This window comes from Excalfactoria chinensis, chromosome 4, assembly GCF_039878825.1.
Source record: "Excalfactoria chinensis isolate bCotChi1 chromosome 4, bCotChi1.hap2, whole genome shotgun sequence".
Lineage (NCBI taxonomy): Eukaryota > Metazoa > Chordata > Aves > Galliformes > Phasianidae > Excalfactoria > Excalfactoria chinensis.
Window position 1 is genome coordinate 21,518,830 of NC_092828.1, and position 27,907 is coordinate 21,546,736.

The 27,907-nt window shown below is 42.0% G+C and overlaps 1 protein-coding gene across 26 annotated transcripts in view; it reads right to left on the bottom strand.

The window, feature by feature from the left end:
* Window positions 1-486: 486 nt before the first annotated feature.
* Window positions 487-27,907, bottom strand: part of APBB2 (amyloid beta precursor protein binding family B member 2) — a 159,773-nt gene continuing 132,352 nt past the window's right edge. For 23 of the 26 annotated variants that reach the window (XM_072336661.1, XM_072336654.1, XM_072336657.1 and 20 more), the window contains 6 exons: window positions 8,815-8,929; window positions 7,606-7,693; window positions 6,463-6,546; window positions 5,880-5,995; window positions 4,902-5,081; window positions 487-4,029 (listed from right to left, as the gene is read on the bottom strand). In XM_072336661.1, coding sequence (XP_072192762.1) covers window positions 3,862-4,029; window positions 4,902-5,081; window positions 5,880-5,995; window positions 6,463-6,546; window positions 7,606-7,693; window positions 8,815-8,929 — 751 coding nt within the window. In that variant the 3' untranslated portion in view covers window positions 487-3,861. Of the gene's footprint in view, window positions 4,030-4,901; window positions 5,082-5,879; window positions 5,996-6,462; window positions 6,547-7,605; window positions 7,694-8,814; window positions 8,930-15,640; window positions 15,809-23,490; window positions 23,641-23,757; window positions 24,438-27,907 lie in introns of those variants that run through there. The other 3 variants (XM_072336674.1, XM_072336673.1, XM_072336672.1) reach the window with 3 other exon arrangements.

A 27,907-nucleotide genomic window follows, 5' to 3' on the forward strand; every position in this document is an offset into this window, starting at 1 on the left:
CATCAATTACGTGCTCTATGCAAGGCTGAGCTCTGCTAATAACCGGTGGGTTTGGATCCACAGAAATCCAACTTACTTTTGCTGACTGTGCAGCACGAATTTTTAGCACTGTATGAATTAACTCGCTCAAGGAAGGAGTAATGGCATTAAAGGCTGAACCTACTGAAGGCTGCTGAAATAAAAAGGCGCTGTTTTTGCACGGGTGCTTTACCAACAGTTGCACATCCCTAATGAAATAATCATCTAAGAAATAATCGATAAAATTTAACAAGAAAAAAGGGCTGCAGAACTCTCAGGCACTGACACAGACCTGGCGTAAGCTGTCAGACACTCCACAGTCTCTCTTCCTGTCACAAAAGGCCATGTTACTTCAGCAGGCACAGGTATCTCCCATAGTTGTCTCTGCAGCCTTGCACCTCCCACACCCCTTCTCTCCCCTTCAAATGAAACAAACAGTGACTTAAAAGAAAAACCTACAGCCAGCACTGCGGGTTTCAAAAGAAAGGCTTTTATCTTTCATTTTTGACAGTGAATATAAATCTCCTTGCTTTTGCAAGGGAGCACATTAACGACGTGAGCGATGCGTGATACTTACCTCTAGTTTACTACTTGCATTGAAAAAAATATGAAATCAGCTTCGCTTTACATGATTTTTCTACAGACTTCAATAAAAATGTGACTACAAATAATTACAAAGTCGCCTATTTTTTAGGCAACCTATAGTATACAGCGTAGAGAATGTTACAAGATCACGTCCAGTAAAGACAATACATCGACATCATAACGCAGGATATTTCAGTAAAAATAGAATAAATAAAATAAAAATATTTTAAGCTGTATTTAACAGGTTAATTTAAAATATGGCATCAGACATACAAGGCATAGTGAATGCATGGCTGCCTGCTTACAGAATTGCTGGGTAGTATAAAAAATGCATAGATAACTGAAGGGTTGCAATAACATCAAATAAAACAGTGCTGGTTACTCGGACACGCGTATGCCATACATACATTTTTGGCCATGGTTAAAGAGCGCCTCAGTACGTTGCGTGATAAAAGACAACGAGCCTTGCAACTTTAGGTGTTGATTCTGCAAACACCCAGGTGTGTGTTTAACACTTTAGAAACTCAGGAGTTCTACTGCAGCCAAAAGGCCAGATAGCTTTGTCCCATGAAACAAACTACTTAAATATTTGCAAAATCAACAGCATTTTGGTAACAGACAAGAAATTCGGGGGACCTACAGCTTCTCAAATACCTTCCTCTCTCCTTTCCCTCAGCCCTTCCTGCAGCTGCACATTTTTGCCAGTGAAAACTCTGTGTTCAGAGCCTTGGCAACACAGATGTGTAAAGACTTCTGACACGGCTTCTTACCTTTGAAATGCTGTTTCCCAAGTGTTGGTCTGGTTTAAACATGGACTGTTCCTGTCTTGGGGAAAAGAAGCACTGTGTAGACAGCACTACTGAACTTGATTATACTGTTAAAAATTCTTTGCTGTAAAACAAATTTAAATGTTGGAGTTTCCATCTGGAACTTTAACAGAGAAAGACACTGTCAAAATATTTTCTGTATATAAAACAAAGTTTGATTCAGTTGTCTTATGATGAATAAGGAAATACCCTTTAAATTCATGACCTCACCTAACGACATTGTGAGCTGACACATTTTGATAGCAGCCATGAGAGGAAGTGATTTTTTTTTAAACATTGTTCCTGTCAGACTTAAGTGGGATCAGTACTAGGAACTGGAGAAACAGGAATAAGCCGATACACATCTGTCATCTCCATGCTTTGAAATCTGGCTTCATGGTCAGTTTAAAGGTTGCTGCGGCTGAAAGAGGAGGGTTTGCCTCCCCTCCCCTCCTGCTCTCCCTGTCATCTGCACAGCCACGTGGCCAGCAGGGTCAGTTTTGGAGTTTACTCACATCATGCAGATTGGACTTCTCCTCCAACTGCACAAGCAACAGAGCTGGTACAAAGGAGACAGTAGGAGCATAAGACTTGGGATGGGACAGGATTGCTTCACTGCCCTGGGAATAGAAACTCTGTTATGCAGAGATTTGAGATTACAGAGTCGCCAAGGTTGGAAAAGACCTCTAAGATCCTCCAGTCCAACCATCCACCTACCATCAACATTTCCCTCAGGACAACATCTAAACATTTCTTGAATATCGTGGAGGCTCCGCTCCTTAGAGGGCATTCTATAGAGCTGCATTTAGAATGCTACAGCTGCATGGCCAGGCTTCACCGACACTTGCTCATACATCAGGCTAAATGTGTTTTAGTGTTTCTTCCATGTTTCCAACGCAGGCATTTCTTGAATCATCGCTCTTTCCCCTTGTATTCTTAACATGTTTTGCCCAGGTATTGCTGCTGACTTTTTAAAATAAGAAAAAAAAAATCATTCTTTGTTCATAACAATCTTGTTTATAACAATCTCTGGCACAGTAAAGTAAAAAAATGGTTCTTGTAAAAACAACGTTCTTCTAAAATTACAACATGACCAGATTTGCAGACTTGGGAGACAGATACAGTTTGGAACATATATATATATATAAATGCAGGCAAAACATTTCTAACGTTAGTTAAAAATATCTTTTATGTTCCATTTCCTAAATTTGTACCAATCTGCAGGTCTAAACAGAAGGTGGCAAAGGGAAAAAGATGCGTAGCTGCATTTGAAGATCAGCACAGGACACTGAAAGGGGCGTTTCTGTGCTGACTCTGTCAGAATCTGCAGTTGTGTGGATCAAGGCTACTACAGGAGACCTTTGGAGCAAAAGTACTGAAATGAAGTTGTCCCACTTGAAGCAACGTCCTGTTAGAAAACAACTCTCATGATTTTGTCACAGATCATTAGAGGAGTTTCCATTAAATTCAGTAAATAACCAGAAACATGATTGTTCTATTTGTGGCATTGCTAAGTATTCAGCAGCAAACTCAGAGGGGAGGACTGGAACCCGACGCGGAACTGAACATTTGATCAAACACTCATATAGAAAACATCTGTAACATTTTTGCTTTTGTGAGAGTTTTAAGACAGTAAAACTACTGACCAACTCTTTCCTGATCAGTGCGAGCCCTATGTGGAACAATCAGTGTTTTTGATGAATTAATGACAATTACGGATGATGTATTTAACAACCAATGTGCGCATCTGTATGATTAAAGATGAAAAGCTTCAGTGGATCACCCTGTACTCAATTACTGAAAACACTCCCAGGTTTTTTCAGCATTGGTTTGGTATCAAACGATTCCTGCCTACGACTGTAATGTACAAACAGAGATCAAATGACAACGGTTCACATGAATGTCAGGCAGACCAACCCTGACAAACAATTTAAAATTAACAGGTTAGTTCTGTAAAAAATAAAACTTGGTATTTAATCTGCAGTAATCCAATGGTAGCTGATCCTTGGTATCTACTCCAGTGTCGAGAACCAAAGTGCTGTAGGACTTAAGATTGGTTTGAGACAAATCCAGCTCAAGACGGTGAAACCATCAACTCAAGCGTCATTCACTCCAAGGACTTTAGCATGAGTTCACTGGGAAGGACGTGGCCATATTCTTTCTTTGTGTGAGTTCAGGTAATGTTCACGTATTTACAATCAAACAGACCTTCCATTGCTCACAATGTAACTCACTGACAGGAAAAAAATTATTCATGCTTCTTTTCATATCAAACGATGGTGGCAAGAATGAGATAACATGCTTGTCTAGCATTGCTTTGATACAGATAAATTCTCTTAAGACAAAGCATCAGCAATTTGGAATGGAAGGCCAAACATCATCAGTTCATTTTCCTTAGTGTAGCTACTGTTATCTGCAGTTAAAAGTTAGGAGAATCTTCTCTCTTACGCAGCTACGGCATGTCGGTGACTGGGCGTTTCTGTTTCAAAGTGTCAATGAGGGACAGCACTCCTCTCTTTACGTTGGTTGTGACTCTCCTGGTCACCGAATCTGCAGGCGGTGGGGGAGGCCGAACTTTCTGCGAAGGAGGCCTGGCCACTAAGCACTTCTGATACCGTAACTGCAACAAAGCAGAAGCATTCTGCACTCCTTACTGTAGCCATTACTTCCAGTGCAGTTAAAATACATTTAAAATACTTTCTCATGAAGTACGGTCAAACTTCCATTTTGACTGTGACAAACAGCCCTGATGAAGTTAGCAAGACGCTAGTTTGTCAGCCTTTTAGCAGAAACTGTTTGTTAGCACATGACAGATACTAAATCATAGCAACAGCTCTTTGAAAACTGAAAAATGAGTTTTCTTAAACAGGGACTATTTTTCCACTACATTGTCACCGGGTTACATAGAAATATCATTCCAGCATTAGATAACTTCTGTAACTTCAGAACAGGTCTTACACAGGTGTCGAGTAGTTCAGGAGGTCAGATGTTAAAGGAGCATAGTTCACTAAATCGACATTTCAAGCTTATTTCACACAGTATCACAGTATCGTGTGAGTTGGAAGGGACCTTAGAGATCATCGAGTCCAACTCCCGGGATTCGAGCCCTCTGTGTAGCAGAGCAGCATTTCTGCCACTTACGCCACTGGAGGGATTCAAACCCCGGGCCTCTGGTGTTGTAAGCAGCAACTTATACCACTGCGCCACCGGAGGCACACTAATTTACTATTATTCTAATATACTATTATATTATATATTATTATATTATATATTATAATATATATATATTATATTATATTCTAATATACTATTATTATTATTATTATTATTCTAATATACTATTATTTCTAATTTACTAAATATATCAGAATCCAAATTGCTAGGTTTTATCTTATTATATCTCAGGAAATTAACAGCACATTTGGAAATACATATGCTGAGGTAGTGGAAAATCTAAATACTATTAGATGCCTTTTAAATAAAGTCACTTACCATACAAGCAGCCTGAACAGCTTCTGACACATTGCCTGCATTTGGTTCACACCAAAACACGTGGCACTCAAAATGCTGGTTTCCTGTATCCATAATGAAGGCAAACGTATGAACATCCTTGCCTACTCCCATGAAGGACAGAAACCGCACACGACATTCCACCACGATTTCCTCTTCATTCTGGTTACAAACAAAATGATTGTTCATTACTATCAGAAATTCTATGAAATTTTACTTCCAGTGTTAAGTTAAGTAGGGAGAGAACACTGACGCAGTTCTGTGACATTCCTCTGTGTATACCTGGTGTGCGAAAGCCTGGGCTGGGTCCTCCCTTCTGGGATACCAGCAGAACACAAGGGCTTGGAGATTTAGCACTGAAGCATATCATGCATTGTAGTACTGCATGTTTAAAACAAACATGGCAGTTTTGTGAAGAAATGCATGGCGGTTGTGACTTCTAAAGATAGTCCCCTATTACTGGTATGTAGAGATGTGGCTTTAGGACCTAATCAACAGATGCGGATGTAAAACATTCTTTGAAAGTTTCATTTTACTCATATCTATGAAAAATGCTCTACTGAAGGACAGTGATGTGAAACACAAATTGTAGTCTTGCTCTTGGCTTTCATAGAAAGAATAAAGGAAATACAGGTTAGAACTTAGGATTGTTCCTTATGGCTTAGCCTACAACATCACAGACCCAGCATTTCTAGGAAGGATAATACCGTGTTCGTTTTAAGCATCTAAAGGTTACTAATAATTTATGTTCCTAAGGACATGCTCGGAATGGTAAATAAAGCTGAAGCTGACACAAGTAGTAACAGTCTTTTTAAAATGGTGGTACAGCCCCGCAAAGAAATAACATACAAAAAAGGCAAATGAAGCCCAGGAAAAATGAACACTTTCTTCTAATGCTCACGAGTTCCTCGTTTTCAGCACTAGTGTTAAACGTGTTTTGAACGTGACAGTCTGCCTTACTCTTTCACTGATGACTGTGACAGTAGCATCAGCAACATTCATGGTAACTGGCATCCAGTCTTCCTTGCTAGAGGAAGCCATCAGACTTTCAATAGCGCTGTTCAGAGTATCCATTCCTAAAACAGAAGTAAATGTGTATGAGTAAGCATTATTTTCACATAGTAGTACACAGTAGTAAATGGTTTTGAACTCAGTTAAATGAATATGATGATGGGTTTTGAAGCTGTTTTTTTTTTCATCTGCAGAAGCAGATCAGGTGCCTCTGGCATATTAAAAATGCGTTAGCATCTTGTTTAACTGCTGCACCATTTCAGTCCTCTAAGGCCCTTCTCATCAGTAACAGAGCTCATATTCAGAGAAAGCGGTAAAAAGAAAATGCTTTCTTACCAGCTCCCAAAGCACTCCAGTTGCACAACACACATTTATTTGAAGTGCTGAATGCACTTCAACTCTGGCTCTTATGACTCTGAAGTTCAGGAACTGCTCCCACTCCAAAATCAGGCTCTTACACTTGGCTAGTCAGAATGCAGCCCTTAAGGGTTTATGCAAGTTCCCTCTGAAGTCAGAAATATGTAACACGTACCCACAGGTTTAGCTACAGGTAGCATTCCCAGGTACTGGACGTGGAACTTCTGCACCAGTTCTGTCTTTGGTGTTGGGAAATCTACTGCATGGGAACAAATATAGATTTTTATTTATTGCTACTCACGGCTCGGAAGAAGACTTTCATCAATAACCGAAAACAGTTTATCAAGTAATTATACTCTGAAGGTATTGTACTAATTAAAACAAATCTCCGCGCCCTCTGACAAGACTAATGCCAAATAACTTCTAAGGGAATTAGAACACTGCATCATTTAATTCTTCATCTACACTAAAAATAGGGTCACATTATGCTACTGGCATATTAAAAAAAATAAATAAATGCATGTGCCTTTGAGACATACAGACCTATTTTTCACTGCATAACTATGTAAAATCTGGAATCTTTTTAACATCATCCATTTTAATACATTCAACACGAGCTATGAGTAATCAATACTGCTGTCTGAGCAGAAAATTACACAAGTTGATGCATGGATTAGGAGTAGGGTAATCAGGATGAACTGCTGGATCTGAAAGCATCCAGTTTCCTGTAAAGCTGACACGTGGTAACATTTGTTCTCATGGAGAATTTTCTAAACAGCTGCTATTAAGTTTTGACTAATAATGCACGCAAAGGCAACTTTCTTAGTAGAACTTCTTTCTTTAGTAGAGCATGCAAAAGATCCTCAAGGTGGATGACAACCCACTTGTATCTTTTGCCTTGGAAGCTGCCAAAATTGTAGTGAAACCTGCAGGGAGCAGTTCTACATGAATCCATGTGATTAACTGGAGTGTATTTTGCTTTTAGGGCAAATCTGGATGATCTGTGCTGTCTCAAGAAGTTTTTTTATATGAACTGGACAATATACACAAGTAGCCACAAGTATGACAGACTGTGTTTGCAAGAGTTGTACTTGGAAATAAAAGACTGAATGTACAACCTGACATAAATTAACAGGACTGTATTCCTGTGAACAGGATCAATACATAAAAACATTTAATACAATACCAGCTCACAGTCAGATAAATTGGTTAAAAGACTCCCCAACCAACAGACACCATTTTGGTCAGAAACAGCACCAGAAATAAAACATATCTGAAACTGCACCATTCCACGGACACGAGCAGTAACATATGGTACCTTGCAGAGGAACATCAAGGCTGACGTTTGCCCTCTCCTGCATTGAACTGCAAGCCATAGCTTTAGCATTCTTCCGTTCAGCCATAATCTGAGTAAGACAATGACAATACAGCATTGTTTTGTTCAAAAGATATTGTAAAGTAGTAGCTCCAAGTATCAAATCTACTCCTATTAGCACTCTAATTTCCAAAATTAGTCAGAACCTATGGGACTTAATGACTTATTCTTCATAAATTACTTCAGCTTACCCGTGGCTTATTCACCACTCCTTATCTACATACTGAACCTAAGAGGTGTTTGAGACTAGATGAAAGGAGAACGGAACCATGAGAAAACTAGCCATTTTTATCAACAGAAAAACTATGAGGAGTAACACTGCAAGAACCAAATTTTGAACACAGACAGAGGTGTGTCCATTATTCATGTACCTCTCTGTTCCATCTTTTGCTGCATGACATTTTTTTCTTCCATTTTTATGTTTCTTCTGGCATTAAAAATCCCATGCAAAATGCAACATGTTCCTCCCCCACAATACTAACAAGAGGAAAACACTTCCGAACAACCACTTTGGATGATCATTCCCTACAAATATGCATCTGAGAAGGGTCCCAGGGAAGTTAAGAGAGGTCTTCCAAAGCTAAAATATGAAATGCTGTTATTTGCTTCTTTAACACTGATGACTATTGACAGTAATTAAGCTATAGAGATGACTAGAGTTCCAGTGAATGACGCTTGACCTGCAGATACTTCTGGCAAATTTATCTTTTGATTTATTTTTCCTTCCTCCTTTTTTACTTTTGCTCCCCCCCCATATTTTGGAAGTATTATCTTTCAAGGGGACACTTGGCAGTATTCCCACCTGAGGATGAAAAATGATACTCACTAGCTTAGGGAGAAGCCCTGGTTCAGCAAAGAGGCCGATTGTATCAGATAGCAGATGCCAGGTGCTTGTGCATTTTCAGCACACAACTTCTTTATTACTCAAGAAGACTCTCAGTCTATATATGCTCGTCAGTGAAATACAGGTATCACTGTCCTCTAATCTAAATGCACATCCTCCCACTACTCCTATTCCTTTGCGTCCTTTACAGACTCCCTGCACCATTACTGGCCGCCAGAGGTATAAAGCTAACAGTGTGAGGCTGCTGATCGTGTGTATTACACTGAAGCTTGCAGCAGACTTGTGCGGATGACCTTACATCCACTTACCTTTGAGCAGATTTCGTGTAAACTTGTGGCGATGGCTTTTGCTGGCGTGTCACATCGAAACACATGACATTTCAGAATTCTGGTGTCTTTGTCTCTTGCCACATACGCAAAGTCTCTGCACAAACAAAATGAATTGACGCATTAGAAGCAGTAATACCTACTTCACCTCTCCTTTAACATGTGTATGTTTCAGCTATTAAATAAAACACAACCTAGATAATGCATATCTACTAATTTAATACACTGCATTCCTCTGAAAAGAATACGTAAGTGATGATGATTAATCTCATTCCAGTTTCCTAACACTGGTAATTCATTGAACATAACACCCATAGCTCCAAAAGGAATTGTCAATACATAGAAAAACATGTTCTTACTAAAGACAAAGGAGAGTTACAGGATAAGACAAGAACCACACGCAGCTTTTAAATGCTAAGAAAATGAAAAAAGGCAAATGGTGATCTAGGTAGGAAAAGAACGCATTTTGAAGGACTATATATATACATAAAAGTGTTTAAAACACGCAGGCAGTAATTAGAGATCTGGTTGCATAAGAGAGATGTGAACCTGCTGAGCTTTGCTCAAACTAATTGGCCTAAATATCTGACCTTATTTTTTCAGAAGTTAAATAAGGATTCCCTTCAAAAGAGACTTTCTGCACTGTCCCAACTAGTTGCCTCACCACAGTACAGCTTTCTAATGCCAGTATGGTGCTTCCTTGTTCTCGGGCTGTTTAAGAACTGAAGTTCTTCAGGAAAAGTCAAGGCATGAGCACAGTATAAAGAAAGTGTCAGGGCTGGACACGTTCCATTTAGATATTGAATTAGGGGCTGTCTCTGCTTTAAGAGCCCATCACTCTGTCCCTGTAGTGCTAATTGGCTTCATGACCCTCCTGGGATAGATTAACCCTTTCACTGAGGAGGAACCTGAGGCTGGTTCTGCAGCACAGGAAGGCACGCCAGGATGCAGTTGGCTGATGGAGAGCTGGACTTCCAGCCCCACAGACAGGAACACTGTCTTGAAGTTCAGTACATTGCCTCTGTTTAGTTTGGCAGTGCTAGATTTTGTCAGTAATGAATCCTCACAGCAAAGGGGTGGCTGCTCCTAGCCCGGATGCTTGCAAGCAGGCTGGAGCTCCTCCTCTGCTTTGCTCTGTCTGCACATGTGACACAGGCACTCTACAAAGAGACAATACTGGAGGAATGACATAGGCATGTTTTAACCCAGCGGCTCATGACTTGTGGCAAATCCCACAGCAATAACCCCAGAAAAGGCAGTCCGTTAAGATGCCTGGAGGTCTCCTTGCTCCAGCCTCCTCCCAAGTACCTCAGCCATAATCCACAACAGCCTTTCAGCACCTTCTTCCCCTTTGCTGCACTGCAAGTTCACTGAGAGTCCTGGAAACAACTGCAGCATTTCTTCTACACATGCAAAGCCTTTCTTTAGATGGGCTTTTTCCTTCCTGAGCACTTCAAAAATAAAATAGAGATTTCCATCTGGAATCGCATGCAAAATAAACATGCTGGCTGGAATCTTAGGCGTAGGCTAGCAAAGATGCACAAGCAAGCAATCTGCTGCACATACCTCATTGCTGGATCAAGGTCCGTTGTTTTTGGGGTGACATGGCTATTTATTACTATTTGTGAGTATTAACCTCAAGTTGATAATATTCCTTCAAGGATGTGTAAATGAATGACTTATGGGCTCCTTTACAAGATGAGTAGTTTTATTACCCTGCATTGTCTGGCTGAGTTGCCTGTGCTGTGCAGATCCCCATTCAAATAAAATAGAAACCCGGAGCCCAAGGAGCACAGTGCAGCAGCAGGATGAGATGGGGCCATCCCCTGTGAGGGGCTGCACACAGAGGATAACTAGCACATCCTGGTAGCTTGAAAGCTATTGGCTAGAAACTTGTCATTAATAAAAATAAGATGGGACAAAGCGAGTCATGGTGGTTTGGATGACATATTCAGGTTCAGGCAGCTTAAGAATGGCTGGTCTGACCTTTGCTCAGTGGCAAGATGACAGAGTTGGTAGGCAAAGCCTCCACATGCAGGTGACCCAGCACTCTCCACCACAGACGTCTTCACGCTCTTGCTGCTTGCTCTGGTGTTTGCCCAGGGATACCAAGAAATGCCTTTTCTCCACCCTGTGAAATCCCACTCAGGCACCATCAGCCTGAAGGAGCAGGAGAAGCAGCCCTTCCCTGGGATACTGTATGTACCAAGCAGCCGGGAGGCCTCAGCCTCAGACAGTGGTGTCTGCTCCTGCTGCTACGGTAAATATTCCTGCGTTAACAGGACACGTTGTATAAGCAAGGTGGTGTGAAATTACAGCGCAATTACAGCAGCAAATGAGACACCAGCTAGCACATCAATCTTGACTACTGAGAGCTAATAAAGCCCATGCAGTGGCGTTTGAGACACACACACACACCAGTGCCTCACTTTAAGTACCTGAACAGCTTGAACAAAGTAAATCAGCTAATTACATATGGAAATTGTGAACATGCATAAACCTTTAGATGATCATCTGTAAGCCTGCTGAGGCAGAGAAGGAAATCCAAGCTCCTTAAAACCGGGGGCAGTGTATCACACACAGCCCTGCCAGCACCAGCTGTTTCCAAGTCATCAATCAAAATTAGCGAGCACATCATCCACTTCTGTTTTGACAGAGCACAAACAATATGGCTGATTCCCTTCATTCCTGAAGTCACCTACCTGCCACGCTCTGAGGAGCACCCCAGCAGGCAGGCTGGCAGCAGGGACCTGGCTATGAAGCACAGGGAGAGCAGAGCTCTCTGTGGGAAGAAGGGCATGGCTTTGATCGCTCCATACTAACCAATCTCAAAACCACAGCTAACAGAATAAAACTTGGGAGCAATGTTTCCCTGCACAGGACCAGAAGACAACAATTTATTTGTCCAAAGCCTTGAATACCAAGTAAACCCCAAGACTGCTCTCTGATGCTTCTTTCACTTCAGATCCCTTCTGGGTCACTTACTCTGTAAACCTTCATTCCACAGCAGCTCACTTGAAGCTGATTAACATTTAAGTGAGATTTATGGGCAACCAGTCCCTTCGATAACGAAGAAGTGCTGAGTAACGTGCTTGCAATAGAAATTTATGGAAAAGGGCAAATACCTCCTCACACCATTCCCCTGCCTTTACATCTTGCTAGGAAAACAAGGGAAGAAGAAACTGAAAAGCCTTTAAGAAATCGAGGGGAGGATACAAAACTAGCACAGAATAAACAGATCCCATCTCATCCAGCTGGAGTCTTGCTGTTCTCCACGGGATGTGGGCACATGTGAAATTAGCAGGATTTGAACCACAGCTCCTAGTAAAATTCCCTTCATGTCAGTGGGGAGAGCAGCAAGATGGTTAGTGGGAGAACAATGAATTCCATTTCCATATTCCTTCAAGTTCACAACACAAGCAGACCGGTTCTGCTGGTATGGCATTACAGAGAAGGGGCACTGGGATTATTTTTAATCATGCGCACATATAGAACCTTATCCACTAGTACATTTCAGGACATAGGGACTGGGTGTAAATTAGCCTGGAAAAAAGCCAGAAAATGGGTAGAAAAATCTATTTTGTTGCACAAGCAGGTAAGACTGGCTCTGCTGAATAGTTTAAAATACAACAGAGAGGCATTTTAAAAAGCAATTAGAGAACTGCAAAGACAATGTAAGGTGCTAAGTGGAATGAAATTTCATTTTTATTTGCTCCTTTACCCTCCTTAATTGGCAAATGTCTACAGTAATTGACTAGAACTTAGATAGCCATACCTATTTAACACCTGGCTAGGCATCACTTAGCTGCTCAACCCTGGATGAATATAATCACACTAACTGTGATTTATGCTAATGCTGTTCTGTTTGAATAGCAGTCGCGGCCATTTGCCACTATTAGGGTACAGTCCTTGGAGACATCCCAATTAAGTACAGTCTGAAAAACCATCACATTCTCCACTGCCTTTTCTTACTTTTCCCAAGGAGTGCAGAATTATATTAACCCCTAAAAGAAAAGAAAGAGCCCAGCCTTGAACTTGAAAATAAGGGATTTTCTACTTTTATCAATGAAAACTGAATTGCGGGTATTTAGAACAGCCGTATGAAAATGATACATACGCAGGAAAAGGTAAATTGCTTTGTGGATTTATATATTACAAATTGTAACAAGAATCCTTGAAGAAGAAAATGATATCCTCTAGGCTCAGCTTAAAACTGATTCAAATTCACCCAAAAGTGCCTCCAGGAAATGACTGTTTCTATGTATCAGTGTGCACCGTATGTGTGTCTTGTGACTGTGGGATCACAGAGCACACCCTGCTGGGCTGCAATGAAACGGGCTCCTGAGCCCATAACCTTCAGATTTTGCTTTGCTTTACTGCCTACAGCTGCCCAGAGATGTGTGGAAAAGGATGGAATGAGGGGAGAGGGGAGGGTTGTGGGGGGGAAATAAAAGAAAAAATGAAAAGAAAGAAAAAGGAAAAAAAGGGGAGAGGAGCCACCACAGCGGCAGAGTGGGGTCAGATGCCATCTGGCAGGAGGCTGCCATTCACACACAGTGGGAAAGGCAACACAGCGTCCATGAGAGAAGAATAAAGGAGCAGAGGAGAAAAGCAAGGAAAGGGAGAGAAGTCACGTGAGAAGAAAAGGGGATAAATATTAACCCCAACAAGCCCATTCTTTCATGAGGCTTTTTCCAAGACACAAGAATTCTAATGTCACAAATGGTGAGCAAGTTCAGGTGCAGGAAGCCATGCAGTAAAGATACATCACAAAAATCAAAGATCTTCTGGCTTTTCTAAAACCATACAAAAGCTTTGCAGTTTTTTACTCCAACAGCTCCAGCTTGCAGAACTCTTGCTGCCCAATTCCAACCCAGTATGGAAGGTGGATCCACCATTATACATGCTGGTTGTGAGTTTTTGGCCTGGGCAGTTAAGATCCTCTCTGAAGCAGAGACTTCTAGGAGTCTTTTCTTATTTCAGCCTTGCAGAACTTAAAGAAATGTACCCTTGAAGCAATACATCAGTTCTGCATTTATTAAATTCTCCTCAAAGGGCACTGGAACAATGTAGCTTGTTTTTCTAATTCATGCATAAAATGCATAGTGCAAATTATCTCCTGCTGAAAGGCTGAGTGTGCTTCGCTTCTTGACAACGTCACTTGCTGGCTTTGTGCAATACTCAGAGGCTTTAATCTGGCAACCCTAAAACACACAGCTTCCCGGTTACTCTTTCATGTCTTATCATTGCCACAGTTCCGTGCACATCCAAGTTAGCTTGTTAAAACCTCCATGGAAGCAATATGTCCCAAACCCAGCTCTCTGGAGCCCAACGCTTCCAGGCTTGAAACCGTTTGCACAACTTCCACTTCAATTTCCTTCCAACACTCTGAACCTGACATAGATGCAGAAGCCATTCCCCATGTGCCAATGCTGGCTGTCACCTCACTGTGCAGGGCAGAGGACAGGCCTGCTACCACTGCCTCCCCAGGCACGAGGATGCTACAAACCATGCCCCTTTTTAACAAAAAGGGCTACAATCCATCCTTTCAGAGAACCACAGATTTACATGATCATGTCACGAGTCGAGATCTTGAGTTACATCAAGGCACGACACTCTCCTGATCTATCCACTGTGTCAACGAAGTGCACCAACAAATACTATAGTGTTAAGATTTTTGTTCCATGCTAGTCTTCTTCGCTAGCCTCACCTCACGGTCCCAGGGCTAAAATACTGCTTTCATGGACAAGATAAGGAGGACAGCCCATCATGTTTATTGGGATCACCACCAAGACTTTCCTTGAGAGTCCATCTCAAAGTGCTGGCAAGGCACTGGTGAGAGTAAGGCCAGGAGCACAGGCCATTCCCAGTGGAGCATCCAGGACTCCCACAGCACATGCCTGCAGGTCCCCAGTGTACCCTGCCGAGCCTGGGGCAGGTGTGGATCACGGCTGCTCCCCAGCTGCTGGGCAGACACAGTAAGGCAACAGGAGGAGCAGCAGCTTAGGACTCGGTCCAGCTTTTACAAAAGCTGAAATGAAGACAGGCCTTCAGGGACAGATCCTAAGAAAACTAGTGGAGACACTGACCACTGGCCACCAATTTTCTACTGCCATTTTTTCAAGGAGAAAACACACAAATGAAGCAACTTGTCAAATTCGCTGCAGCTGCTCCTTCTACTTTGTGGCATCACACACTGCTGGTTTAACTCTTCAGGATGGCCAGTCTAGCACCCTTCGTGAATGCTATATTTCCTTAAAATATACGAACGTGTTGTTATTATGCCTATGAACCTCTAAGCGGCCCCTCTGCAGGAAATCCTGTAAATTTATTTTGACACATTAGTATTTAGATATTTCTAACAACACTTCTATCTTCCAGATCTAATTGGAAGTTGTAGGCCTTTGTTTGTAGGGAATATTTGAAGATTTAATAAAGAAATACATTGAGTTGAGCTCAAAGCACTACCACATATTTCAGTGAAGAAGACAGCAGACCGCTAGAACAGTTAATCTCTCCACTGAGAATCTCTTTATAAGCAATGCTGGCTACTTCTCCTTTGCTCTTTATTATGCAGACAGAGAACAAGCAATCATGCACAGACACTACCCACGAATCTGCTTGCAGCACACTTCTGCTAGCGTTAGTCTGGGAGGATCATCACTTCCTACATGCATGAAATCTACATTAGATTGCAAAGCCATAATGAAGAAAGTTCAAACATTTCCCTAGGCCAATGCTGCCTAAAGAACTGATTAAAAACCGGTCAAGCCTGGAAAGCATTCTCATTATATTCCACAAAGCAAACCTGAGCGTCTGCTTGCATTTCTCAGCCGCATTCCTTCCACCCAGTCCCAGCATCAAGTCCTTACGATTTAGAAGAGCAAACAAAACCCGCGCCACATCCGTGAGACATGATTCTATCAGCAGGAGGCCCTGGTGTGGCTACAGCCCTTGTGCTGCAGAGCACGGGACTATAATGCCTTGCTGTGTGTGCTCCCACCAGCGGGAAGCCATGTCAGGAATCCCAAAGGGTCCCTTTGTGCACCCAAACAAATCAAACACGCTGGTGACAGCTTTTCATCTGACTCCAAGGACAAGTGACCAACCCAGCTGCATTCAAACATCCAATGCCAAAAACTGCAAGAAAACGTCAACATTTCCAACTGTTGCTAAAATTAGTCCTTCGAGTCCCCAGCAGTTTGCATAAGATTATTTTTTTCCTCAAAGAAGAGATTATAATGAACTTTCCTTCATTTCAGAACACACAAAAAGACAGTGTGTAAACTCGAACACCAGAAGCCAATACCAAAATCCACTACATAGCATAAACTTGATTTGTTCCAGTACTTGAGGGCTTGAGATATGGAAAAACCCACACAGTTCGACTTGACAATACTGTTAATAGCAAGCTGGAAAGGTGACAGAGACATAAATGCACCTCATTGCAGCTGAGATTGTGAACGACAGTATTCACAAGCAAACTGATAGGAGTGCTGTTTGGTGCATGCTGGAAAGATTAACACAAAGAATAACAGGAAAATGAAAATCATTTACCTCTCTCTGAATCCACGAAAGCATGAAGAAAGAGAAAGAGCAAGTTAGAAAGCACTCACACAGACAGAGTTCCAGCAAAAGATGAGACAGAGTAGCTGAAGTATGCTGTACATTTACTATTCATTATTTGTTTGTAGCACAGCGTATCTCAGTGTCCTGCTACTATTTGCCTTCAATGCTTATTTTAGTTGAATCCTGTTGCTCTCAAGCTTGTATTTTTGGCAACATGCAATGAAGCCAACAAGCATCAGCTGAGCTTAGCGAGGCAGGACAGACATATCAGCACTGGGAGGTAATCGAGCTTAAAATATCACGCACAGATAAGGGAAGTAAGTAAGGGGTAAGCATAAATAGATATACAAAGTGCATGAACCCTCCCCTCCAAAATGACACTACTTAAAGCACACAAACATACAAACAACGTAAAGCACAGAAAAAACAAACAGAAATAATTCTTGAGGATATGAACACTTTATGTTGTTTAAACTGAAGGAACATACAGGTCTGCAAGTTTTTTCAATGCCTTTTTCACACGCTCAGGCTCTTAGTTCGCTTGTGCTACTGCATGTTCTGCAGATGTCACAGCCTGGGTGACCTCCTCATGTAGGGACTGAGTTGACAGCAGAAGTACAAAGTCCTCAGGCACGCTCATATTCCTGCAGCACAGCAGCAAACTCACACTCTCTGTACAACCCTTTCCTGAAGAACAGGGACAGACTCCTCTGCTTGGGGGCTGCAGGCCCTTGGCTGGGCAAAGGAAAGCACAGGTCCACGCATGTGTGGAGGTGTCAGGTAAAGACAGTATGTGGTTTCACATGACATTTACACACAGGGGTAACCACACTGGGAAATTAGATGGGCTGCTGCCTACTTCTCCCCAGCCATCCCTGAAAGCAGGACAGCCCTCCATGCACGTGGCAGTGGTGTCCCAATGGGAGTAACCACCATTCTCAAGAGCAGAGCTACTTTATGTTAGTAAGACACATACCAAGGAGCCATCTGCTGCAAAGCGCATCTGTGTATCCAGCCCTCCAACAGGCCCTTGCTAACAGCATCCTCCACTCCCCTTTCATCTCATGCACTACCCTCCAGTGACCACCTGAGCATCATTCAGGCACAATACACAGACCTGTGGGATCCTACACCATCCAGGTTAGCTCTGATAGAGAAAAAAGCAGTGAAGTAGAAATATCACCCTTCCTACTTAAGGGCAGGACTAAAGATGGCACACTGAAGGGAAAGGATCTGACTCCTGTTAAGACATATCACTTCAGTGAGTTTGTGAAGCTTACAGAAATTGATCTGTTGCTTAGAAATGGCTTAATGAGTAGATTCAGAATAAAAGCAGGCTTTCTAAGCCAGGTTTTGACTAAATGTGCATATGGTTAGCTAATGCACCCATTCAACGTGGGAGCAGAAGCTGAGCATGGATGCATACGTACATAGCTAAGGGTTTAATTGCTGGATACCAGCTCCAGGAGCCTTTTGCAAAATGGTGGCATTTAAATAATGTTTAAAGGAAATGTTGGATTGTATTTTTAAAACACACTTCTACAACACAAAAATCATGTCACAGCCAGGAGCTTGAAACTTCAGGCTTAAGAGAAGCACGTGTCTACTTCAGCAATGACATTTGAGGTGAGCTAGTGACAGTATCTATGCAAAGGGAACCTCTATGGACCTCTAGAAATCCTATTTTTTACACCTGGAAAATAGAAAACTATGTAGTACGGAGTTCTACTAAGATTTCATATTCACACCTTAGAAACATAGTGCACACATACACATATCCCTTAAAATTGCTTTAGATCAAAAACAAAGCATTCAGTAAATACGAATATTCAAGCACAGTTAATCCTGTTTGTCATATTTGCCTAGAGAACAAATTCACATTTTACTGAGATATTTGTCCTTTTAGTACCTAGTCTGTAGAGGAAAAAGAAACACATTCAAATCTACTTTCAGTACCCCAAAATGAAATTAGTAAGCTTGACAGATATAGTTCATGGTGCAAGACGTTAAGAACTGTCAAAGTTCTAGATGTTATGATTCTTATCCTCCCTCATTTAACCGTACTTCCATTAAGTTATGCACTTCTGTCACAAGAATAAACATAGGTGGCCAATAAAAATTAGCATCCTTGGCAAAAGGATTCTGGTTTTATTAACGCTTTGATCACAAACATCTCCCAGTTTTACCAAGGTTGCACAACAACATCCACAAACTTTAGGACGTTGACTCTCTCCCAAGCTTCCTTCAAACACTTTTGTAGCATTTTTCTTCTGGCACTTCTTGAGCACGTGCATATTATACACCGATCAGACTTGTAAGATACTCTGCACAAAGTCCAACATTCCCAAGCAAACAGACGCCAAATTTTGGGATGCTTTAGAGACTACCACCAGACATTAGGAATGCAAATGGACAACGTGAGCTAGGACTACTCTCAAAAACAGTGTACTCAAGAATTCCCCAGCTTATTTATTTATTATTTTTTTTGAGACAAGCAAGAAAGACCACTTTGCCCTTCTGCTCTGCCATTTAGCTGCCATCCTCCACTGCCAGAGAGCAGGGTACACAGTTTTCAGCACACAGAAAATGGCCTCAAGCATGAGCGTATCTTTTTCAAATGAAACCTTGTGACCTGTTTTTTTTTCCTGCCCCTTATTTTTTTTTTCTTCTTTTTCATTTGCAGGATCTAAATTGTGACCTCTGTATTTAAGAACAATTTCAGGCTTCTTTTTTCTCACTCATCTGCTCAAAGCAGAAGGCCAAGTTCCCAGTAGAAAGAAAGGCTGCAACTCCTTAAGCTGCTGGCATACAGTCACTTTTAGAACACAATTCATCTCTGACCTATTTTCCTTGTCAAAAGAAAACAGAGGCTGCTCCTGAGAGAAGCTGATGACAAATTGCTCTATAAAGGGTTGATTCAGCCATTTAAATAATTGTTATAGTTACTTTCTGATCCTGTAATGGATTTTTTTTCCTACTTAAGGACTCCTTCATCTTAGCATTACTGTTTTCAGCATTTACAGAGTGGCAGTGTATCTTAATTGCCCAATATACTCTACAAAGCAGCTAGTGGAAGCAGCTAAGTCAGACTCAAGATCTGTATCTGTATTTCCATAATGATCATTCTCAGATACTTTAAAATGGAAACATGAACCTCAGTTTTATGAAGAAGAAGTAATCCAGGGCCCTCTGCTCAGCTTCCTTCCAGGTGGTGAACTTGGCAGTTTCCTCTTTTTGATATCCAGTGGTGACCTGGACTGAACTCCTCAACCAAAGCTCCATTCACACTTTTGCTTCAGCTTCATGGGCTTTCTACAGGGCTTTGCACAACCAACAAGGATCTCACCATGCCTCTTGCTAACACTTCATAATTTTAGAGGTTAAAAAGATCTCAATATTGCAAATATTGAAAGATTTTATGAGCATGGACAGCCCTGGATTCTGTATTTCAATGCTTACTTGTTAATAATCATCATAATAGAATTATTTTAACTTTCCAGGAGAATATAGTCAGTTTCTCCATGCACTAATCACTGGCTTTATATGAAGTGGACAAACAGTGATTACTTCTCAGCACAAAACTTTTCACTGGAAAAATCTGTCAGCAATTTAGATACAATGTACTAGGAGGAAAAGGATAAATAAAAGAGAGAAAAGAAACGTCTGAAGACTTAGCAGACTTTGAACATAACAGAATTAAACACAAAACACGACCTGCTGGTGCAAACTCTTGAAGGAAATCTGTTAATTCCTCCACCATTAAGCAATGTACAAAATACAGAATAATCACCATTGCAACTGCGGAAGCAGAAACAGAAAAAAAGAGAAGGAAATGCAGAAAGGTGACAGAAAAATACAAGCAGTCGGGCTGCTGGGCTTCCCCAGGCAGTGAGGAATGACTGGGCCGTGGCTGTAGGACTCTCACACTGTGGGATGCAAGCATATCAAGCAGGGATGCAGCCTGCTTCTAACCAGTTAATTACAGCTTTCAAATTAATCCAGTAGCTCTTCACAGAGTGCTCTGTAATTAATGAATTAATTTCACACAGAAAACTACTTGCCTGCATTCCTTTCACATCCTGGTAATTCAAATAGAGTTGAACGATTTATCTTTAAGCTTAAAAAAAACCAAAACAAACAAAAAAATGCTAAATGAAATTGCACCACAAGGCTAAGTAGGAGCCATGGGAAGTTTTCAGTTTCATAGCAGATTATACTGATGGCTCAAAGTGCCAGAAATACCCTAAGTGCAGCTGTGTAAGTTCTTCAGTATGGTGCTCTATGTCCTTTTCTAAGCTGTTGAGTTAAAAGAGTCAAGCCAGAGCCTGACAATAATGTGGGAAGATGATATCTAGATAATTGTGTGAGGGCTGCTACGTGGCAACTGAGATTCATTTCTGAGGGAAAAAGAACAAGACCTCTAAGAAAAACAGCCCACGACCTTCCAGCATCTAGAGATGATCAGCATCCCTTCCAGGGACCGCCCCACATGGACACTTCCTTCTTCCTTATCCCCCATTACCCTGTGTTTGGCACAGCAGTAACATTCAAGCTGTGCCCCTAGGCAAGCTGAAGTGTAATGCAGGCTCTACTGGCAGGTGGATAATCTGTGTGGCTCAGTGGCAACACCCTGCTCTGCAAACTACACCCCCTCCACCTGACACTCATGAAGCTCTATCTGAACTGCAATCAGTTTGGGCCCAGCAATTCACAAGACTGGAGCAAAGAGGCACGACACTGCATGTGTTTAAGCATTAGTACTTCCCTGGATCTGGTAGAGTGAATTTAAATCTACGGCCCGACCACTTTTGTGACTGACACACTCAGCTAACAGTGTAGAGAAGCTAAGACTTTACATATCTTCATTATCGTTGCTTCCCTCCGAGTCTGGCTAACTGCGTGTTCCACCACATGAATGCCATTAGGGAAATAGATCTGCTTTCACTGAAAGGAAGTTGGCAGTGGTTTATACAGGGCTCCAACACTGACTACTCCAACACTGTGGCCTTGTGTTTCTGTGCCTCTCACCACAGCACAAGGACAGAGCAAAGCACCCTCTCTAGAAATCCCTTGTTCACTGAGGACCAGACTGTGCCATCAATTTTTAAGCAATTCACCGCTGGTAGCAAAGAAGATTTCTGCTTAAAAATTGAAGGCTTCATGTAGCCTTCTGTTGCTTCATATATTATGAAGACTGCAATAACCCAGTCAGGCTCTATTTTTAAAGAAGAAAATAAGAGGCAGCCTGCCATATTAAACGAATTCACATTCTGAAAGAATTGAATTCTACTCTTAAGACCAGAGGCTCTGAATTTTTAAATCACACTGATGGTTTGGGTGCCAGACATCACATCGATACCTGACAGGCAAGCTACTTCATTGTTGCTCCTCAAGCCCTCTCCATTAGTAATCACAGAGCAATTTCAGGTCACTTTACCATTTCCCTCACCTGTGCACACTAAATGAATATGGGATTTTCTTTGGCAGATACCAAACTAAATTCAGCAACACAGCAGATATTTTCTAATAAGAGGAGATTCAACTGAACACTTATTAATGGATTGACATTCCCTGATTTAGAATTGTTAAATTTAAGTTTTTTGACCTGGTTTGACTTCACCCATCTCAACCTATTTTAAACCACAGTGGAGCAAAGTCCACACTCTGCCACAAATCAAAGCTTCACAGGGCAGCTGAATCAATATCAGGCACTCTGATGTCAATTAGATCAGAATGTTGTTCACAGTAACACAGAGTTTTACTTCGTGTCATGAAACACAGGCAGCTCCAATGGCAAACCAGAACAGGTTGCTGAACAGGACAGCGGACAGACTCTTACACAGCAGAGACATCCAACAGGCACACACCTTCATTATCTAAAATACTAACCCCCCACTATTCATTTGACCCTCATCTGTATTTCGACTGATTGGTGCTTAACTTCATGCATAGAGATATCTCATGTATTTATATACATCCACTATTGTAGAAAGGAAAACTAATCTGTTCATTAAAAAAAAAAAGCCAACTGGTATCACTTAATAAAACCACAGAATCTTTCTCTTCCCTCTAAATCCTTATGAAAATAAATAAGACAGTTCTTACTGAGAAATGCTCCAGGGTTAAATAATATTATTTTCCTCACTCACAAGTCGTTATAATTACATTAACTGTAAAGCAACAGCTACCAAAACATAATTAAAGCCATAGTTCTAAGAGAATAAACACTTCATGCATTTCACTGATAAATATCAAGAGTCAGCAATGTTTAGTATCCTTTAAGAAAGCAAAAACTACTGCACAGGAGAGCGATGAGGTTCCATAAGGTAAGAGAGACCTAATTTAAGAGCAAAGCTGCTGAGTTTAAAGAAAAAGATGAATGTGCTTGTCTCTCCTCCCTTCCCTCAGTATGCAACATAATGAGGATTCAAAGCTATATATCAATTAACAAATCAATGACGTTTCTCCTGCCGCAGATTCTTTATGAATACAGATAGGATTAAGCAAAGCAGAGACCTCAAGGCAATATATTACATTTAAATCACGAAGTTTCCCCTTTTGTCAGAAGAGCCATTAACTGTTTCACTTCAACAAAATACCTTTTCAGATGCCTGCACTGCATCCCTCCACACCGTGTAACACTTCTGCTCTTAAAAATGTCAAAGACTTTTGGACCTCTACAAAGATTTCAAACTGAACAATCTCAATTGGCAATTATGAGTTTAAAGAAGCCTAGACTACCTGGCTAGAAGTTAGCTGGGAATCACACAAAAATCATTGCACAGGCACTGTTTGGAGAAGGAGGTTACCTCTTTTTCATTGAACAAGGTTTCTGCTATTCATAACAGCATCTATTTAGTTATTAACACAACATTATCAATAAAAACAGCTGATGATCACTCTTTACGGAATCAGTCTGGTCAATATGCAGTCAGTAAACTGCAGCTAGCTTGAGAACATGTAAATTTGAGCTGTAACCATAGCACCCCCCACCAAGATCCTTAAGCATCAAGATCCATTAGTTAGCTTTTTGCTCAAATGAGCAGCGTGTGAGGGGATAAAGGAGGGAGAGCAGCATCAAACACTCACCGCTCAGCACACAGCCCAGTCACGGCGCTCTCCGAAGGTTTTAAGTGGCAGCTCTTGGAGAAAAGAGATCTGACTTGCCTTTTGTCACACCAGGAGCTGTGATCTGCCTCACAGGCACCCACACAGAGGCTTTAGACTAACAGACCATAGCTTTGAAAAATACAGCAAGAAACAAAGGCTAATCCTACCATGAGACTGTTGCCTGTGGTGGGGGGGCGGGGAGAGGGCGGGCTGAGGGTTTTTCATGTCACTTTTTAAGTTTCTTACCTCGTTCTTGTAGCCAACAGCAATGCAAGCCACGCAGGTCACGCACACACACACACATACACACAACTCAAGGCGCTGCCCGGTGCCGTCAGCGTGTATCCAGGAGCCGGTTGATGCAGTGCGCTGGATGCAACCACGCGCTCGCGCTTCACCCCGAGAACAGCAGCTCATTCATTCTGCACCGAGCCGGAGCGCACCGCGCCAGCTTCCCACTCCTGACCGACTGTGCACGCCTATGCTGCTCCTGCTCCAGCTGGGAGCCAGCGGGTGCTTCCCGAAGGGCACGGCTCCACCGAGGTGGGTGTGTCTTCTCCTCCCATCCCGCTGGATTCACTATTTGCACGCTCTGACCTGCCAAGCAGGCCCTCTCCTCCCCCTGCAACGTGGCTTCACCGATACACGGTGTGTTTCCAGCCCGCGAACTTCCCAGAGCCATCCACTCCAACAGTGGCAGCCTTTGGGGGAAGCTGAAGCACGCAGCACTCTTCCTCTCCCAGTTTTCCCCAAGCAGAGCAACGTATTTGCAACGTGACTCCAGCTGACTGCAAGCAGGGAAGTCTCTTTAAAAGGCAGACAGGATATACTGCCAAATTCAAGTATTCAGGCAGGGCTGTAACAGTGTTTGCTTCAATGAAATTGCACCTGCTTATGCTAGAAGGGGGATTTATCCCCGATCTATAAAAAACAAACACCTCAAATAATTCAGTTTCCCAAACTGTATGACACGTGCAGTAACCATGATTTTAATTTAGAGGGGTTGCTTTGCTATAATGGGGTCAGTAAAAACAATGTCCGCAAGCTGCAGCTTTTATTCTCTTTTGGCAAATATGAAAGAAAAAAGTCGGTGCCCCCACGCACACCTCTGAGAGCTGAGGGAACAAATGGCACCAGCAACCTGTGGCAACACCAACATCTGCTCCTGCTGTCCAGCTATGGCTGGACTCTCCTTCACATGTGTCCACAGAGCTGCTCCTGGAATCACGCCCTGTCTTCCACATGGACAAGGAGCCAATATGGCTAATGTACACCAGTGGCTGAGCTGAAAAGCAGGGCAGGGAACACAGCCGTGGGTGTTCCTGCCAGCAGACAGGAGAGGGTGACAAGAAGTCAAGGACAGTTTTCTGGCAGTTGATGCTTCCAGCCGTGCAGATGCACTTGGAGCAGGATGTTTGTTCACAGCCTAAATATACTGAGAGTCCAGTGAGACTCTTTCCTTCCTTCCTGTGTGCCATGCACAAGATTTGGCAGGATGAATTATGCTCGAGTGGCAACCTGTGCTGTCCTGAAAGCTTTCCATTGATTTCCATGGGACTAACAGGCTGGAATTTAATAAACAAATCTGTTGATGCTAAGAAGAAACAGATCCAACTCCTCCTTTCCTGGATGTGCTGGATGCCCAGCGCTCACAAGAATTCAAGACCCTGTAGTAATTTTGGCACTGTATTAAATAAGTTCTTGAAAGGCTTGACTTAAATACAGAACCTCATTTGTGGGGAAGGAAAGTGGCATTTTCATGCACAAGCAAAACAGCACTTGAATGCTTTAAGGTCTATGTACTATATACTGTTGGTCCCATTATGCATTCCACATAGCTTTTTAACCTTGAAAAGGAAGATAATTAATCTGATGGCTGTTGACAACTACCCTGTTCGCCTCCTTCTTTTTCAATAACCAGAATACTACAGGATATGGTAGTTTTCCAGCTGGCCAAGTGACAGCACTTGTGAGACAATGTTAGACACCAACTTGAAAGCTTCTATAGAGGGAAGCCAAATTTCACTATTTTAATATGCTAAAACGGTTTATAGGAGTGAACCACTGCTTCCTGAATCTTCCTTCAGTGCAAGAAAAGAGATCCGTTAGAACCTTGCAAATATGTAAAAACAAGGACAATTAATACTACATTCTAGGCTTGAAGTTTCAAGTAAATGAACCAGGGGCTATTTTTCATTCCTGTGTTAGTTTTGATGTTTTGCTACATGGTACTTACAGTCAGTGCACTTTTCAGTAGAGGTATGGCTAGGTGTAACATGCTGGCTTCATTACTGAACCTTGGAATCAGCTTCCCATTGCCTCATCTCACACTTTCTTCTTTAAGTGTGCTCCTTCTCATTGCTGTCTATGGAAGGGGCAACAGCTTAACCTTAATCTTCCTGGATTAACAGGAAGGATGTTAATAGTTCACTATCGTGCCGTGTGTACCTACACGCAGCAGGTAAAGCAAGCCTGCAGCAGGCAGTGGGTCCCATTATCAGTCCTGGCAAGGTAGAAACTCCCCAAGAGAGCTTTCAGCTGATGAGCACCCAACAAATTCAACTCTTGCACTGCCCAACATGCTGAATTCAAGGCACTAGGGATGTATTGGGGTGCTGTGTTCCTCACTGGAGATAAGGTTCAGCCAAGCTAACAGTTATGGAACAGACATTTAACACCACAAAGAAAGTGAGCAGATCTCCACACACTTGGCAGTGATGGTCTGCCCAGGCCCCCAGTTACACAGGCAGTAAATAGCAGGGTGACCAAGTAAAGGAACCGAGCATATGCCCCAGGCACAGCACTGGGACCACACTTTCCTTGGTTGATCAGGTATTCATACTGCATGGCCAGAAGCTGAATTATGTCAGGGCAAAGCACTACATATCCTATCACACATATCCCTGATTACAGAGCTATGGCTGGACTAAAGAAAAGTAAACATTACCAGCAGCTGACATCCTTGTTGAACCCACCCTCAGGATGCTGGTAGATCTTCAGAAGCATGGCTTTATGGGACGCTGCTGTAACACAAGGCTGCACATCCAAATTACAGCAGAGCTGTAGTCCTGCTCTCATACATCCTCTTATCTAATTTCATTCACAAGTTGTTCATAATCATAAATAATCAAGCAGCAACAGCACTGCCAAATCTTCTCATTAATCTGACATTTCATTTTATTTTCAAAAAGACAGGAGAATATGAGGGATGGGTTGAGGGAACATTTCATAACATTTAAATCCCGGATTCAGACAGCAATATGAGAATCTCCATACATACTACCAAACACAACTCCCACATGCAGGGATGGATGAGGGAAGTTTAAAATGCTACCTTGAATCCTGAAGGCTGAAATTTGACAAAATGAATACCATTTACAATTGCCTTGATTGGCCATATCCCATAGGGGCTTGCTTTGTTTTTTACACTGAGACCCTTGAAGCTATGTGTGCACTTCAGAAATGAATAGAGGGCACGAGCAATTGTTCAGTTTGCTTTGTCTAATTCATCTCATTATGTTCCTATTGGTAACTGTGCAATAGTGGAGATGAAAGGCAACTTTCCTAATAAAATACAGACAATGCCAAAAACATTCGTTCTTAGTGCATCTGTTTTCTTGTGGCTTTGGATATTTATATTGAATGCGTATGTACAGTTTTTTTTTGAGACATGCACATGTAATTAGATTCTTCAGACAGCACCAAAAGGAACACACAGAAAATAAACTTCGCAGTCAACAAAGACTGATGATACATAACTACGAATTCAATATATCCCTAGTAAACTGAACTAGACATGCTATCTGCTTGCCAAAAGAAGCACCTGCACTATTAAAAGATTGTCTGTGAAGGTGAGGACAAGCCATAAGGACTCAGACAGACCATCCACTTCAGGCTACTGTAAAATTATTATAAGTAATCTGCTGTTCCCCTTTATGCATCTTCTTGATGCATAAAGTAAAACAGTACCACCCCAAACACTGACACATGTCACTATAGGCACCGCAGAACAAAGAGAAGCTCAGTTTTCACAGGTGCGTGGCTAAAGCAGAAAAATTCACTTATTTCATCTTTGTAAAACAGCAGGATACCAAATCAAATACTGAAATCAGCCACCCTGCCTGACCTTACAGACCTCAAACTCATTTGTATTCTTCTAAGATTCATTATATGCTCCTCGGTGTTCCGCCTGTTCTTTTCTTTACAAGAAACACCCTAACCCTGCCAAGCAGTGATGCTTAAGCTATCCTGGTGCTCCCAGAGGCATTACATTGGTTATACTAAGCAACAGCCAGGTTTCCCAAGCTTGCGTCTGTATGTTATGGGCTAACCCAACCAACGTTGAAGTTAATGAAAAACCTTCCATTAATTATAACAAGAGTCTGGTCAAATTCAG